General features: G+C 39.4%; 1 protein-coding gene across 2 annotated transcripts in view; it reads left to right on the top strand.

Annotated features, from left to right (window-relative positions):
- The window catches only part of LOC5578384 (protein ovarian tumor locus), a 149,634-nt gene that overhangs the window by 118,436 nt on the left and 15,907 nt on the right, over positions 1-15,291 (top strand). For both annotated transcript variants that reach the window (XM_021851701.1, XM_021851695.1), the window contains one exon: positions 14,779-15,245. In XM_021851701.1, coding sequence (XP_021707393.1) covers positions 14,779-15,245 — 467 coding nt within the window. The remainder of the gene's footprint in view (positions 1-14,778; positions 15,246-15,291) is intronic.

The following is a 15,291-nucleotide window of genomic DNA, read 5'->3' as shown; positions in this document are numbered from 1 at the left end:
CTATCAGGGTATTGAATTGAGAAATATCCTGAAGAGCACTCATCAAATAAAATTCTGCCGTTGGAATTACTTTGAGAATTATTCCATGACCGATGTTTGGCATTAAAGTCACCAATGACAAAAAATTTTGACTTATTGCGAGTCAATTTTTGCAAGTCAGTTTGGAGCAAATTAACTTGCTGCCCAGAGCATTGAAACGGCAAATAGGCAGCTATGAAAGTATATTTACCAAACTGTGTTTCAACAGAAACACCTAAAGTTTCAAAAACTTTAGTTTCAAATGATGAAAACAGTTGATGTTTTATACGCCTATGAATGATGATTGCAACTCCCCCACATGCCCCATCAAGTCGATCATTACGATAAACATAAAAGTTAGGATCTCTTTTGAGTTTAGATCCAGGTTTTAAATACGTTTCGGTAATAACTGCTATATGCACGTTATTAATTGTAAGAAAATTAAACAGCTCGTCCTCTTTACCATTCAGAGAACGAGCATTCCAATTTAAAATATTTAAATTATTATTTGGATCCATTAGAAAAACGTAATCCAATAACAATTTGATTTGTAAATTTTACACCTACTTGGACTGCTTCAGTCATAGTGGTGGCTTTGAACATTGCATCAATCATTAGATTCAATTGTTCAGTTAGAAAATTAAAATCAGAGGCAGACATGTCATGTGATTTCCCATTGGAATTTCCGGTAGACGAAGAAGCGGAATTACCTGTGGCGGTAGGGTTTTTTCCATTTGATTTGAAACAAGTAGAATGGGTACCCATGGATCGAACAGGGGAGGAGTTCGAATTTCCTGCTACGATATCGGCAAAGTATTTACCGTGGGTAGATACATTCGAAATTGAAAGATTCGAACGGCTACCCGTCGGATTAAAATTAGTTTGTGAATGAGCATGATTATGATCTTCCTGATGGGTATGATTCATGATCAAGCGATCGTTAACTGAAAAATGAGCATTGTTCGATACTCTACCAGGCAAATTCCGGAAACGACCGTTATCGTAACGGATATTATCTTTCATCTGCCTGGCACGAGCCTCAATGACCCTTTTGCGTGAAGGACAATTCCAAAAATTGGACTTATGGTTAGCCCCGCAATTACAGCATATGAATTTGGTGGTATCTTCCTTCACTCCTTAGCGTGAGAAGAACCTCCGCAAATCATGCATTTAGCATCCATGCGACAATTTTTTGTACCATGACCCCACTTTTGGCACCGACGGCACTGAGTGGGGTTCTGGTAATTTCCTCCAGGTTTCTGGAAATGTTCCCATGTCACACGGACATCGAACATAAGTTTTGCTTTTTCTAAAGCTTTAATATTATTTAATTATTTTTTGTTGAAGTGAACTAAATAATATTCTTGAGAAAGCCCTTTCCGAACAATGCCAGATTGGGTTCTCTTTTTCATAATGATTACTTGGACTGGGAAAAAACCAAGTAAATCATTTATTCCATTTTTGATCTCTTCAGGTGAAGAAGAAAACTTCCAAGAGCAGAGAGAATTCGTGTACGCACAGCACGAAGGTACGATGCGCACTGCACAATTTTAAGTATGATACCAAGAAATACACTGAAATAAACAGATTCATGAAGAAAACTCAAAAATGATGAAAATTCAAATGGGACTGTTATGCAAGTATGGGCAGATTATATATGGAGACATCAATTGCCCATTGCATGACGTCATCAGAAAATTGCTCTCTTTCCCTCCTTCGGGAAATCTGAAAACAACGGTGCCAGTACCTGTCAAAGTTGACAGGTACTGGCACCATTGTTTTCAAGTTTTGTTTAAGAGCGAAAGAGAAAGAATTTCGCCGTGAAATGCCTAATGCGACGGCGCTCAGACGTCAAATCTATTCTTGACTCGAGCAAAATAAACAAACACATTTTGGGGCGAGAGAAGTATTGTATCGTGACGAAATAAAATAAAAATATTGCTACGGTTTAAGTTACGGTGTGATACGATGATGTAACAAAATAATTGCTCTTTGGGGCCTATCTTGTTACATGTATTGTAACGATAATGTAAGTAATCTCCCTCCATCAGTGGAAATAAATAACTCCGTTTCATAGTTATTATTATTATTATTATTTATCTTTATTTGAGTGGCTTTTCGCCCTTGGCGAGTTCGCCACTTTTAAACGGCAACGCAACGCATGATCGATTCTAACTAGAGCCTTAAAAAGACAATTTGCACCGTCTTCAGCTAAAGGCTGCACAGACTGAACGATCACTTACATTAGGGGTCATCCAAAAACGACGTCCATCATTTGGAGGAGGGGGCGGTCTAAGAAAGTGTGAAGCGCATGTATAAGGTATTGAAAAAAGCGTGACAGAGGGGGTCTAGAAATCCTGAAAAACGATGGACGTCATATTTGAATCTTCCATTAGGCAACGGACAACACGTAACGCTCAGTAGCCCAGTGATTTATTTTTCGTTTGACGAGAAGTTTCCACCGACTGGAGCGGGAATCGAACCCACACCTCGTGGCACAATACGCCCAAACGACTGACGCCGCTAACCGCACGGCCACGAAGCCCACAATCTGTACCGTTCATAATCTGTGCAAAAAAAAAAGTAAGAGGTTGTTTCGGAGATACAACCGCCAAGTTGACATTGGATAACGTTAGCTTCTTTTATTTCCTGGCTTGAGATCGTCACGAACTTATGAAAGATTTCTACTGATAAACATCCAATCTATTTTCATACTATTGCTTCGGTTAACACTTCAACACCGATAGAATCGGTCGATGGAAGGAGATACATGAGCGGTAAATGTTGAATGTTAGGTCCACGAATGATCCACTAAAATTGATTGCTTTAGTGGGTTCCGAAGCCAGTTTGAGGTTGAGGTACTTCTCCATGAAGTCCGCGAACTCCATGTTCTCCTCTTTGCTCAAATTGATGTTAAAGTTGCCAGTCACGATGATTGGCATGATCTCCTTTTGATACTCGAAGAAGTTCCGCACCATGAAGAACTTCTTCTGCTTCGTCGTGATATCCGAGGAAATGTTAAGGCAATTCTGCGATCCCAGAGCTCGGCCCTCATGGTACTGCAGGAAGCGAGGTGCCTAACTGGTCGGTTTGTTTGAGGATACCAACCTATGCGTGATCCACGCCAACGTGTTAGCATCATAGCATCATGCCGAAGGACATCCAGCTGGACATCAATTTCAAACAAAATGGCCCTTTTCAGGGTCACAACAATGCATTCGACGTAAAAGAGTTACAACCAGAGACATTTCATCTTTTACTATTAATTGATTTATTTATTTATCAATTATAATTTTTATTGATTAGTTTTCAACGGAGATAAATGGCAAACAAAGTTTTACCTAGGTTCCCGTCGCCCGGGTCGGGCGGCGGTGGCATTTTTGCAGTCTTCTCTGTTTGCGTATTTCGATTCGATCGACAACTTCTTACCAAATCAAAACATCAACAAAGCTGTTGCTGAAATAAATAAAAAAATAAAATAAAACTTCCAACTTTTGAAAAACGTTAAAAATGGTCTTATTTATGTATAAGTTCATCCAAAGTCTGGTAAAATATATTTGTTACTAAGGTACGGTCAGAAACAATCTGATTCGGTCGATTTATTGGACTTAATACTAGCATCACAGACAAACAGACGTAACACTTAGAACAAATCTCGATCAAAATCATAGTCACGAGGACATGTACGCCCAATGCTAAAATTAGTATGTTTGGCCGACGGGCCAACAGATGGCGGTAGTGTGTAAACGTCAAATGCGAACAAAAACGATGCGAGCGCTGCGGGTGGCGGATTGGCCACCTACCATAATTTTATATCGACCGTTAAAAAGGTGGTCGATGGACAATGGTGAGAGTGTGACGTCTGTTTGTCTGTGCTAGCATCAACCTGCAATAGTTTTGTGTGAAGTATGTTAAGTGTGCACCTTGAAAATGGTTTCCTGCGAGACAAGCAAACAAGCAACGGTTAGCACTGGTGGAAAAAGTTTTGTTCAAATTGAAAGGCCAAAATGTTCTAGTTCGCACCCCCTAGGTTTTAGCTCTTTGTTTGACAAGTTGATACTCTGATCGCTCTAGCATGCATTTACATGTAGGTAGCGACGACGACAACGGCATTATTCAAAGTAAAGTTTGTGAGGATGCTTAAAATATATCCCCGAGCGGCCGAGCCTGATTTTATCTTCTAAACTCGTACCAATTAGCTCATACCTACGGTTGAAATAATTAAATTGCTGTTAATATATCACGGATTTCCTTAGGAAATCGCCTCATTTAGGCATTTTCATTACAATTCTTGAAATTAACTATTCATTTTTTCTTTAAATATTGCATTATAAGGATTCAGGGAGCTCATATTCATTATGTAGAGTCGTTTCAAAAAATAACAATAATCGCATTGACAAGTAATCAATTTCACCCCGAAATGGGATTCCTCGATTTTTTTTAAGGGATGATTTTTAGCACTAAAAACATATTTGTTAGAAAATTTTGGCACATGAGCCAAAGTGGCTGACCGTCGTACTTGTTTTCCTGCATTCAGTTGTTTAGCAATTTCAACATTATTGAAAACAGACAAGAAAAACCATGAAGAATGATCAATTTTACCCGAAATTACGGTACATGTAAACTTCAAAACTTCAAAACCTTATAACAGCAAGAAAAATTTGATTTTCTATGGAGAATAATACATGCCTCGATATTTACCCATTTATCGATAGTTTAGTCATGAAAATCAATAGTTTTCATTATTGGAGTCGATTCGTAGAAAGATTTCCAATTGATGTCGGGATGTGCGACATCTGTCCCCATATCTATGTGCGGCAATGTGTGAGAGAAGGGAAGTAACCTGTATTTCTGTATTTCCCTCGTTGGTAGTGTTCCGCTGCGTGACCTGTCCACCGTAGTTTACTCTGTTCTACAGGTTATCGGCCCAGAAAAGTGGTAAAGCGCGAAGTGATTCCGGAACGCGGATATTGTTTCCATTGGCGTCCTCGGGCTAATTAGTAATCGTTGCTGTCGCGCTGGGCTTGAGCAGTTGTGTGAAGAGTTCTTTGCAATGCTCTGAGAGTGGGACCGAAGTGAACGCAAAACGGTTTGAGTGTAGTGTGTATCAACCACTCACTGGGTGTCCGGGAGCATAAACTGCTCGAAAAATTTGTTTTGCTCAGTCGGAAGCCTGTATAGTAGTGCCAGTGCAGCATCGAGAGAGAAGTAAACAATCTCTGCACTTGTATTTTGGTGGGACGAGAAAGTTTCTGTTGTTGTTGCTGCTGCTGGCGTTGTCACAGTTGTTGCTGTTGTTCGGCAGACTGGATACCGTGCTTTGGTGCGATTGTGTACGGATTGTGACTAAATATGGCAGAGAAATACTTGTTTGCTCGGCTTAGCAACCAAAATTATTCGGTGTGGAAGACCCGAATGGAAATGTTGCTGAAGAGAGAAGAACTGAGGAGTGTTATTGACTCTGCAAGACCAGAACCAGTGACGGACACATGGACTAAAAGTGATCAGAAGTGTCATGCAACGATTGTCTTGTATATAGATGACAATCAGTTGAATGTAGTGAAAGATGCCAGAAGTGCCAAGGCGGTTTGGGATCAATTAAAACAGTATCACGAGAAGACGTCCATGACCTCGCGCGTGTCACTGTTAAAGAAACTGTGTAGCCTGAATATGTCGGAAGGTTCTGATGTTGAGAAGCATTTATTCGAACTGGAAGAGCTGTATGACCGACTAGCGTAAGCTGGCCAGTCATTGGAAGATCCATTGAAAATTGCTATGCTCTTAAGGAGTTTGCCGGAATCGTATGGAGATCTTGTCACGGCACTGGAGAGTCGGCCGGAGGCGGATTTAACGATCAACGCTCCGTCATCGTAATCATCGTCATCATCGGAACTTGAAAAGCAGTTTTTCTGTTCAAAACTAAAAATTATTCGATGAAAATGTGTTCATTGTGTTTCGGTAGGGGAACAGAATACAGTGAACCTATTTTCCTGTAAATTTTCTTGATTTTGAACGAAAAAACTGCTATTAAAAATTCCGAAATTAATGACGGATCCTGCCCCCTTAACGATGGCGCTAGTGAAACAAAAGTTGTTGGATGAACACCAGCGACGAAAGGATCGATGGGCCGATTCCGGCGAAACCGCCATGAAATCAGAGCGAAAAGTGTTCCAGAAGCAGAAAGTCTGCTTTCATTGCGGAAAACCAGGTCATTTTCGTCGAAATTGCGTAGAGCTGTTACAGAAGAAAAGTGAAGATGATTCTAGGAGAAGAAAAGCAGATAAAGTGAAAGTGAAGGACTGTTCGAATGGAAAACCTATATGTTTTTCGATTGCTGAGCGTCGATTGAAGAGTTTGTGGTATATTGATAGTGGTTGTTCATGTCACATGACGAACAACCGCTCTTTCTTTACTAAGCTGGATGGCAGCAAGTGCGTCAATGTTGTTTTGGCAGATGGGTCTTCCACGAAGTCCCAAGGAGTGGGCGAAGGCCTAGTGAAGTGCATTAACGCCAAAGGACACATTGTTGATATAAAGCTCACAGAAGTGTTGTATATACCGTCTTTGGACAGTGGACTGCTTTCTGTGCAGAAGCTCACGCTGAGAGGATTTGAAGTGGATTTTAACGAATCAGGTTGTGTGATCAAATGTGAAACAGGAGAAACGGTAGTTATGGGTGAAGTTTACGGGAGTTTATTTGTGTTGAAGACCGTCGAGTTTTCCAAACTGAGTAAGGTAAGGCATTTCAAGAACTGCCAACACATTTGGCACAGGCGCTTTGGACACAGAGATCCTGCGGTGCTTGATCGTATGAAAGCTGAAAGTTTCGTAAGAGAATTCGAGATGCAGGATTGCGGATTGAGACAGACTTGTGAAATCTGTTTGGAAGGTAAGCTCCCTCGTAAACCGTTTCCAAAAGCTTCACAGAGCAGAGCTAACCGTGTGCTTGATCTAGTGCACACTGACGTTTGTGGACCGATGGCGAATGTCACCCCTGGAGGAAACCGGTATCTTATGACGCTAATCGATGACTTCAGCCGGTACACTGTTGTTCGCCTGTTAAAGCGGAAGTCAGATGTCGTCGGTTGTGTTAAACAGTACGTTTCCTATGTTAAATCTCTGTTTGGAAGAGCTCCTTGTGTCATCAGGTCGGATGGAGGTGGCGAGTATGTGAACAACGAGTTGCGGAAATTCTACAAGCAAGAAGGCATCCAGGCGCAGTACACTGTAGCTTACTCGCCCCAGCAGAATGGCGTGGCGGAGCGCAAAAACCGCACGCTACAAGAAATGGCTACCTGTATGCTGATCGATGCGAATCTTCCCAAACGATATTGGGGAGAAGCTGTGATAACAGCAGCTTATGTACAGAATCGATTACCTTCCCGTGTGGTTGACAGAACTCCATATGAGAAATGGTTCGGAAGAGTATCTGCTGTGGGACATATTCGTGTATTTGGAAGCTTGGCGAATGCCCACATACCGGGCATTGAAGTTCAACAGCTTGTTTTCGTCGGATACAATGAAGAGAAGGAAACCTATCGATTGTTGGATACGAAGACAAACAGAATAACGTTCAGCCAAGATGTACAGTTCTTCGAACAGCAGGTTGGATACCATGATGTGACTCAAAAGGGATCGGATTCAACCGAAAACATTGGTGACGAAGGTTTGATACCAGCTTCGCTTCAGAAGGAGTCAACAGAAGCAGAGCTGTTGCATGAGGAGCCAGTTCAGGAGGAGCGAATCGATCGTGAAAATTTATTGCGGAAGGAGCAAACGGATCAAGAAGAAGATGTGGAATCCGAAGATGAGTTCTACGGATTTGAAGATGAGCCAGAACCTGAGCAACGAGCTGAAAAACGAGCAACTAGAGGCGTTCGTCCACGGAGGTTTGACGACTATATAGTCGATGTGGGTATAGTCGTTGAAGAAAGTCCGATGTTCTGAGCGAGTACGTAAGGAATCTATATTATATGTAAGTAATTTTGTGTAATAGACTGTATAGCCGCTGACAATGTCGAGGAGGAGTGTCGGGATGTGCGACATCTGTCCCCATATCTATGTGCGGCAATGTGTGAGAGAAGAGAAGTAACCAATATCAGTTCACTGTTAATGTCCGTGGAATAAAGACGTTCAAACGTACGTTCGTTGTTTACCACTATCGCGTTAAATTACCGAAAGTTACCCGGATTGCCCCCTGTATTTCCCTCGTCGGTAGTGTTCCGCTGCGTGACCTGTCCACCGTAGTTTACTCTGTTCTACAATTGATTGGTACAAGAATCTCGAAAATGTATCCGGGCGTTAGTATGTTATTAACAGTCAAAATCTAACCACTTTTCGTGACGCGAGCGATTTTCGTTTTTCGAAATTGTACCCCAGTATGTTGGCGTTAGACGTTATCCAACGTCAAAAACTCAGAAAATCTGTACCTTTCCAGATAAATATGTACTTGTAGCATGACTGTAACCGATGGGTCCATCAACCTTTGGTGCAACCAGTGAATCAAATTATCATCAAAGGAGACGAAAAACAAACAACAAAGCATGCTCGCTCACAACCGTTTATCCCAACTGTTGCGGATTGGGATACAATCAAAAGCAAAATTGTCATGATCAATACAGGGCATTGTTGCAACCTTTTCAACTCGCGATTAATCAAATATTTTAAATAACATAACCAAATTTAGTTTTTGGATGCTGTTCGATAATGTGCAAAGTTTACCACCACAGAGAAAGTTCTCGAAAATTGCAATGCGAAGCCCAGAAAATCGCGGCACACGTGGTGATCGATCATTGTCATATTTTATTCAAGTAGTGATAAATTGAGTAGTGAATATGAGATGACAATGTCTTTGTTGCGTGTTGGGTGACAATTTTTTCATTGTGTGCAAATATACCACTCCTGCTACCCTCTAAAGATTGTCTCTTTACACGCGTTGTCGACTCCTCTGATACAGTATTCGACAAAACATTTTCGATTTTCCATACAAAGTGATCAAAATCTCAGTTATTTATGGACCGATTCTAACCCTCTAAAGTTGACCATTTTGTATGGAAAATCGAAAAAGTTGCAAATCCCTCCCCTCGGTTATGCGACCTTGCCGCGAAGGGAGGGCATAATCCATTAGCCCATATGATGGAAACCAAAGGCGTAACCTGTAGTGGTGGTATCATATTTTGGCATTTTTAGCTTAAAGCCGCGTCATAATTCATATGGCATAGACGCAATAATATCTCGGATGTGATCCAACGGACATTCTGCGTCATTGATAGAATTGATGCCCATTTCAAATAATTAATCTATTCGAAGTGGACATTAATACTATTGGTGACGATCAGTTTGCCTTTTGCTAACCAGAATGATCCGTAGTCACTCTTACTATTAGCTAGCTAGATACATCGTTATCATATGCGACGTAGGGAATATTACTCTGAGGAAAATGACTAGTAGAATCACTGAGTAGAAATAAGTGGCGACAATCTTATTTTAATATGGTCTTTACATTTCCATAATAAGAAATACCTCTTTTGTAACAACGGTATAAATAATCTAATTCCAGATTCATTTTCGCAAAATTTACAAGTAGAAAGTAGGCGTTAAATATTCACTATAAAAATGACTATGGAAAGTAAGACGCTGAGATCGATCATTAGGGTACGCTTACTAGTTTCGAGAAATTGAACAGTCACTTTCCTTGGACTTGTAGGATATATGAACGTAATGACCAATAAATACGTTTAACAACAAAACATGAAATTAACTTGAACTACTACTAAACAGCCTAATTTTGTTAAGACTTGACGACAATTGACATTTAAGACCCTAATCTTACGTAGAAGACAGGAGTAATCAGAATAGCACTTAAATGACAAATTATTCAAAACCATTTCGACTAGACAGTATTAATGATGACACTACTACACTACTATTTCAAACAAATTCTGGTGGAGCTGCTGATTTTCACAATGCTTCCTTTTCTCAGAAGCAAGGTAATATGGGTATTTCTCAAAAACTACCACGTCACAATACGAATATAAAACAGTGTTCATGTGGGCACCATAGCCTAGTCCGTCTGAGTATTGGTCCTGGTAGAGGAGAAACTTGGTAAAAGCCAGACCGAGGGTTCAGCCTTGACAAGTTAAGCTGTCAGGCAGCTCCAACTAAATACCATACAAAAAAAAAGTTGCTAATGTTTTGTCCAATACTGTACCTGTTTGGCATGAGCATTGAACATGTTGTTCAATAAGTATGTTGCACACAAACCTCTTTCGAAACCGCTCGGTTAGACTAAAAAAAATCCACTCGTCAAGGTCGTGTGTTTTACTTACAGATTTGCGCAATAAAAAAGAACATGATTCGAGTGTGGTAGCCATATGAATTTCGTCATTGACTTCACGGCATCAACATTAGATTGTCGTGTGAATCAAAACATGAATGTCTAAAGTTTAAATAATGAAAACTGACTGTTTTACTTATGGAATACGAATGTAGTGGCTTAAGATAGCCATATCGTAAGATTGAAACTTGCTCCCAAAAATATGGATTCGAGGCACATCTGCTTGTCGCAAGCTCACTTTTTTTTCACAAACAAGTGAGCCAGCAACAAGCGGAGCGCCGCAAATCCATAATTTGGGAAGCCAGGGATTTTACTCAAAGCTGAAAATAGGAAAATCTATTTGTGGAATCCGGTTTTTCTCCTAAACCATACATTATACTCAATGCTGAAAGTAATGCATTGTTTTCATAGAAAGGTAGAATGAACTCCTCTTGTTTCAAACATCTTCAGAAGAAAAATCGAATCCGCAAATTTTCCTCTAATGCTTTCAGCTTCAGAATTTGCATCTTCTCTTGGGGTTGATCACAGACAATTTAGAAATTTTGAACACGGAAATCGACAACAAAGCTCATCGATTTCATCATAACAAACTCATTGCGCAAATCAATGAATCGACCAACTTGAACATGATGATCATTACACAAGCTAATCATAAGCAAAACACACTGAACCCGTGTTAAGTGATGATATATGCACCCATGGCTTGACGCATACGAATCTGAACGGGAAAGCTTCTGAAAAAAAAAAATGTGAAAAATTATGGAATCTCTGTTGTCGGTTGTTCATAAAGCAAAACTTAAGAATTGAATGTGTGACACACACGAAGTTTGCAAAAAAATCACAACAAATTGATATGTTCATGGAATGATCCACAATTTTGAACACATAGATCAAACGTGTGGATTTTTATCAGTACGTGTATGAGCTTGCTACTCTTAGAGTGCGGCCAGAGTAGACGCGTCACGCGAAGCGAAGCGAAATTGCATGGAGAGGAGAGAGGGGCCCAGATAGCCGTAGCGGTAAACGCGCAGCTATTCAGCATGACCATGCTGAGGGTCGTGGGTTCGAATCCCGCTGGTCGAGGATCTAAAGGAAATTTTCTCGATTCCCAGGGCATAAGAGTATCTTCGTACCTGCCACACGATATACACATGCAAAAATGGTTAATTGCAAAGAAAGCTCTCAGTTAATAACTGTGGAAGTGCTCATAAGAACACTAATTTGAGAAGCAGGCTTTGTCCCAGTTGGGACGTAACGCCAGAAAGAAGAAGAAGAAGGAATACTAATTATTAATAATGAAATATGAAATATTAAACTCCAAAGGACTTTTGATACGCTCCGGGTGAGCGTCTACCCTGGACGACACCTTAAGCACATAGTACTATAGTACTAGTATTCGCCACCCCAGATTATAAACTGTATTACGATCCAAATAGGCATAAATGTTTATTGAACCACTTCAAAATTACGTGACAAAATTTTTAGATACCAGAAAAAAGCTAACAAAAATAATGCTACGAAATCAAAAACTTGACGAAAAATGGTACAAGTGATCGAGTATTCGTCACCTTAGTTTTATACACTACCCGTCATAAATACGGACTCACTAAAATAAGTATTGCAACACTCAGCTGAATGTTGAATCACCCTGAAAAGTTTAGCATCACCTCAAAACAGATAATTTCACATTGCTATATCCCGAGATCCTCACGACTTGCAAAGAAGCGATCTTCAGCAAAGTTGTTCAGGGGATCAAGGACATCCGGAAAGCGACCAGTTTAGATCGCGATTTTGCCGCTAGGAGGCGCTAGTGAGCATGTAAAGCTGAGCATTTCAAACTAGTTCTAGCTTGTGATCCATAAGAGATAGAATGTTCGGGTCTTCGGCAAAGTTTCTCAGGGGTTCAAGGTCATCCGGAAAGGAAACAGTTTAGTTCGCGATTTTGCCGCTAGGTGGCGCTAGTGAGCATGTAAAGCTGAGCATTTCAAACTAGTTCTAGCTTGTGATCCATAAGAGATAGAAAGTTCGAGTCTTCGGCAAAGTTGCTCAGGGAATCAAGGACAACCGGAAAGGGAACAGTTTAGTTCGCGATTTTGCCGCTAGGTGGCGCTAGTGAGCATGTAAAGCTGAGCATTTCAAACTAGTTCTAGCTTGTGATCCATAAGAGATAGAAAGTTCGGGTCTTCGACAAAATTTCTCATGGGTTCAAGGACATCCCGTTTAAAGAGTTAGACAAACAGTTTAATTCGCAATTTTGCCGTTAGTTGGCGCTAGTGAGCATGTAAAATTGAGCATTTCAAACTAGTACTAGTTTATGATTAGTACTAGTACTAGCTCTACAAGAGATAGAAAGTTCGAGTCTTCAGCAAAGTTGTTTAGAAGGTCAAGGTCATCCGGAAGACAAACAGTTTGGTTTGGCGCTAGTGAGCATTTCAAACTAGTTTAACATTAAGTGAATCAGACCTGAATCACTTGAATATTAAGTGAACCAAACCTGAAATACTTGAATATGAAATGAATCAGACATGAACCACTTTAAAATGAGTAAATAAGCTCAGAAGTACTGAGACGTGAATTAAAATAAACCTTAATAATTGAATAACGAGACGAAACAAACCAGAATAATTGTAGTCTGGGTGTATGACATCTGAATCAATTGAATATGAAGTAACTCAGACACGATTCGCTTGAATATAAAGATGAATTTTGATATCAGATGAATATGAATGGACTGATAGATGTGAATCACTTGAATATGAGCTTATCAAAACTGAAACATTTGAAAATGAAGTGAATCGCACCTGAATCATTTGAATATAAAATTAATCAGTACTGCATTCTTCAGAAATGTGTCACGTGACATGAATCATTTGGATATAAAAGCGAATCATATCTGAATAAATTGAACAAGAAGTTAATCGGTCCTGAATAACTTGTATATGAAGTGAATATTACCTTAAACACTTGACTATGAAGTGAATCAGACATGAATCACATGAAGTGATTCTCACCTGAAACACTTGAATATGAAGTGAATTGGACATGAGTCTCTTGGATATGGAGCTAATCAAATCTGAAACAGTTGAATATAAAGTGAATGAGACCTGAATGCTCTAAATCAAACATCAATCACTTGGATATTGAACTAATCAAACTTGAAACACGTACATAAAGTGATTCAAGCATGAATCACTTGAAAATGAATTTATTGAATATAAAATGAATCAATCCTGAGTCACTTGAACATGGAGTGAATTTGACATGATTTTTATTTAGTCCATATTCAAGTCAAACCTGAATTTCTTGAATATAGAGTGAATCAAACCCAAAAAACATAAATATAAAGAGAATCAGACATCAATCACTTGGATATGAAGTCAATCAAACATGAACCACTTGTATATGAAGATATTCTGACTTGAAAAATTTGAATATGATGAATATGAGTCCTGACTGAGTCACTCGCACATGGAGTAAGTCATACCAGAATCACTAGAATATGAATCAGATATGATACACTTGAATATACATTTGATCAGACCTGAATTACTTTATTTTAATATGATTCCGTCCCTAATCACTTCAACTTCCAAATGCCAAAGGATTTCTGATATAATTAAATAAGCGTACTAGTGCAACCTAGTGGCAAAACTAGGAACCAAAAAATTTGATATTTGAATGTCCTTTACTCTATTTCTGTTCTTTACTTGCCGAAGACTCGAACTTTCTATCTCTTGTGGATCACAAGCTAGAACTTGTTTAAAATGCTCAATATTACATGCTCACTAGTGCCACCTAGCGGCGAAATCTACAACAAAACTGTTCGTCTTCCGGATGTCCTTGACCTTCTGAACAACTTTGCTGAAGACTCAAACTTTCTATCTCTTGTGGATCAGAAGCTAGAATTAGTTCAAAATGCTCAATTTTACATGCTCACTAGCGCTAACTAGCGGCAAAATCGCGAACCAAACTGTTTGCTTTCCGGATGTCCTTGATTCCCTGAACAACTTTGCTGAAGATCGCTTCTTTGGAAGTCGTAAGGATCTCGAGATATAGCAATGTGAATTAACCTGTTTTGGGGTGATGCTAAACTTTTTGGGGGTGATTCATTATTCAGGTGAGTGTTGCAATACTTATATTAGTGAGTCCGTATTTATGACGGGTAGTGTATATAAAAAATAGTTTCTCTTAGGGTGGCGAATACACCTACCCTACTATAATTTGAAAGAGAATAATTCATTTCTCTTTCGCTTTCAGAGAATTTGCAAGCAACGGTGCCAATACCTGTCAAATAATAGATGATGTAATACAATAAATTGAGTTTTATGGAATATCATAAAAATTTTTGTATGCTGTGTATTTGTATATTTGCTCGTTAAGCCTTGTATACTAACCCCAAATTTCATGTTTAATTTATATTTCAGTGGATGATTTGATTACCTTGAGATATTTTTACAATCTTGGTATTGAATACTTTCGTCAAAATCAATTCCGCATGCTTCCGCCACCAGTTCCTGTGTCCTTTGAAATGGCACATGCTCTTCCAAGCATAGGAGAGTCTTTTACCAATGAAGAAGACGATGGAAGAAAGCTAGAAAATGATTTCGAAAAAAAATTAAATGTTACTTCGAGTAGCATTGAAAATAACGGAAACAATCAACCATCAAGACAACGAGGAACGAGTATTGGAACAACGAAAAATGAAAATAATTCTTCAGCACAGCAAAAATACACGTATATGGCTAAGAGCACCAATAAAAAAATGTCCGACCAGAAAACTTCTCGATCCAGAGCAAATGCTGAAAATAACCCCTCTAGAGTATCTCCTTTGTTGAGTAATAAGCAGTCAACTCAATCAACTGCTGTGGATAATAGTAATGATCCCGCACAGGTATGGTTACACAAAAAAAACGTATACAAAAAAAAACAACAAAATA

This window comes from Aedes aegypti, chromosome 1 (genome assembly GCF_002204515.2).
Source record: "Aedes aegypti strain LVP_AGWG chromosome 1, AaegL5.0 Primary Assembly, whole genome shotgun sequence".
Taxonomy (NCBI): domain Eukaryota; kingdom Metazoa; phylum Arthropoda; class Insecta; order Diptera; family Culicidae; genus Aedes; species Aedes aegypti.
Note: the sequence above shows the minus strand (reverse complement) of the source record. Positions and strands in the feature narration are given on the sequence as shown.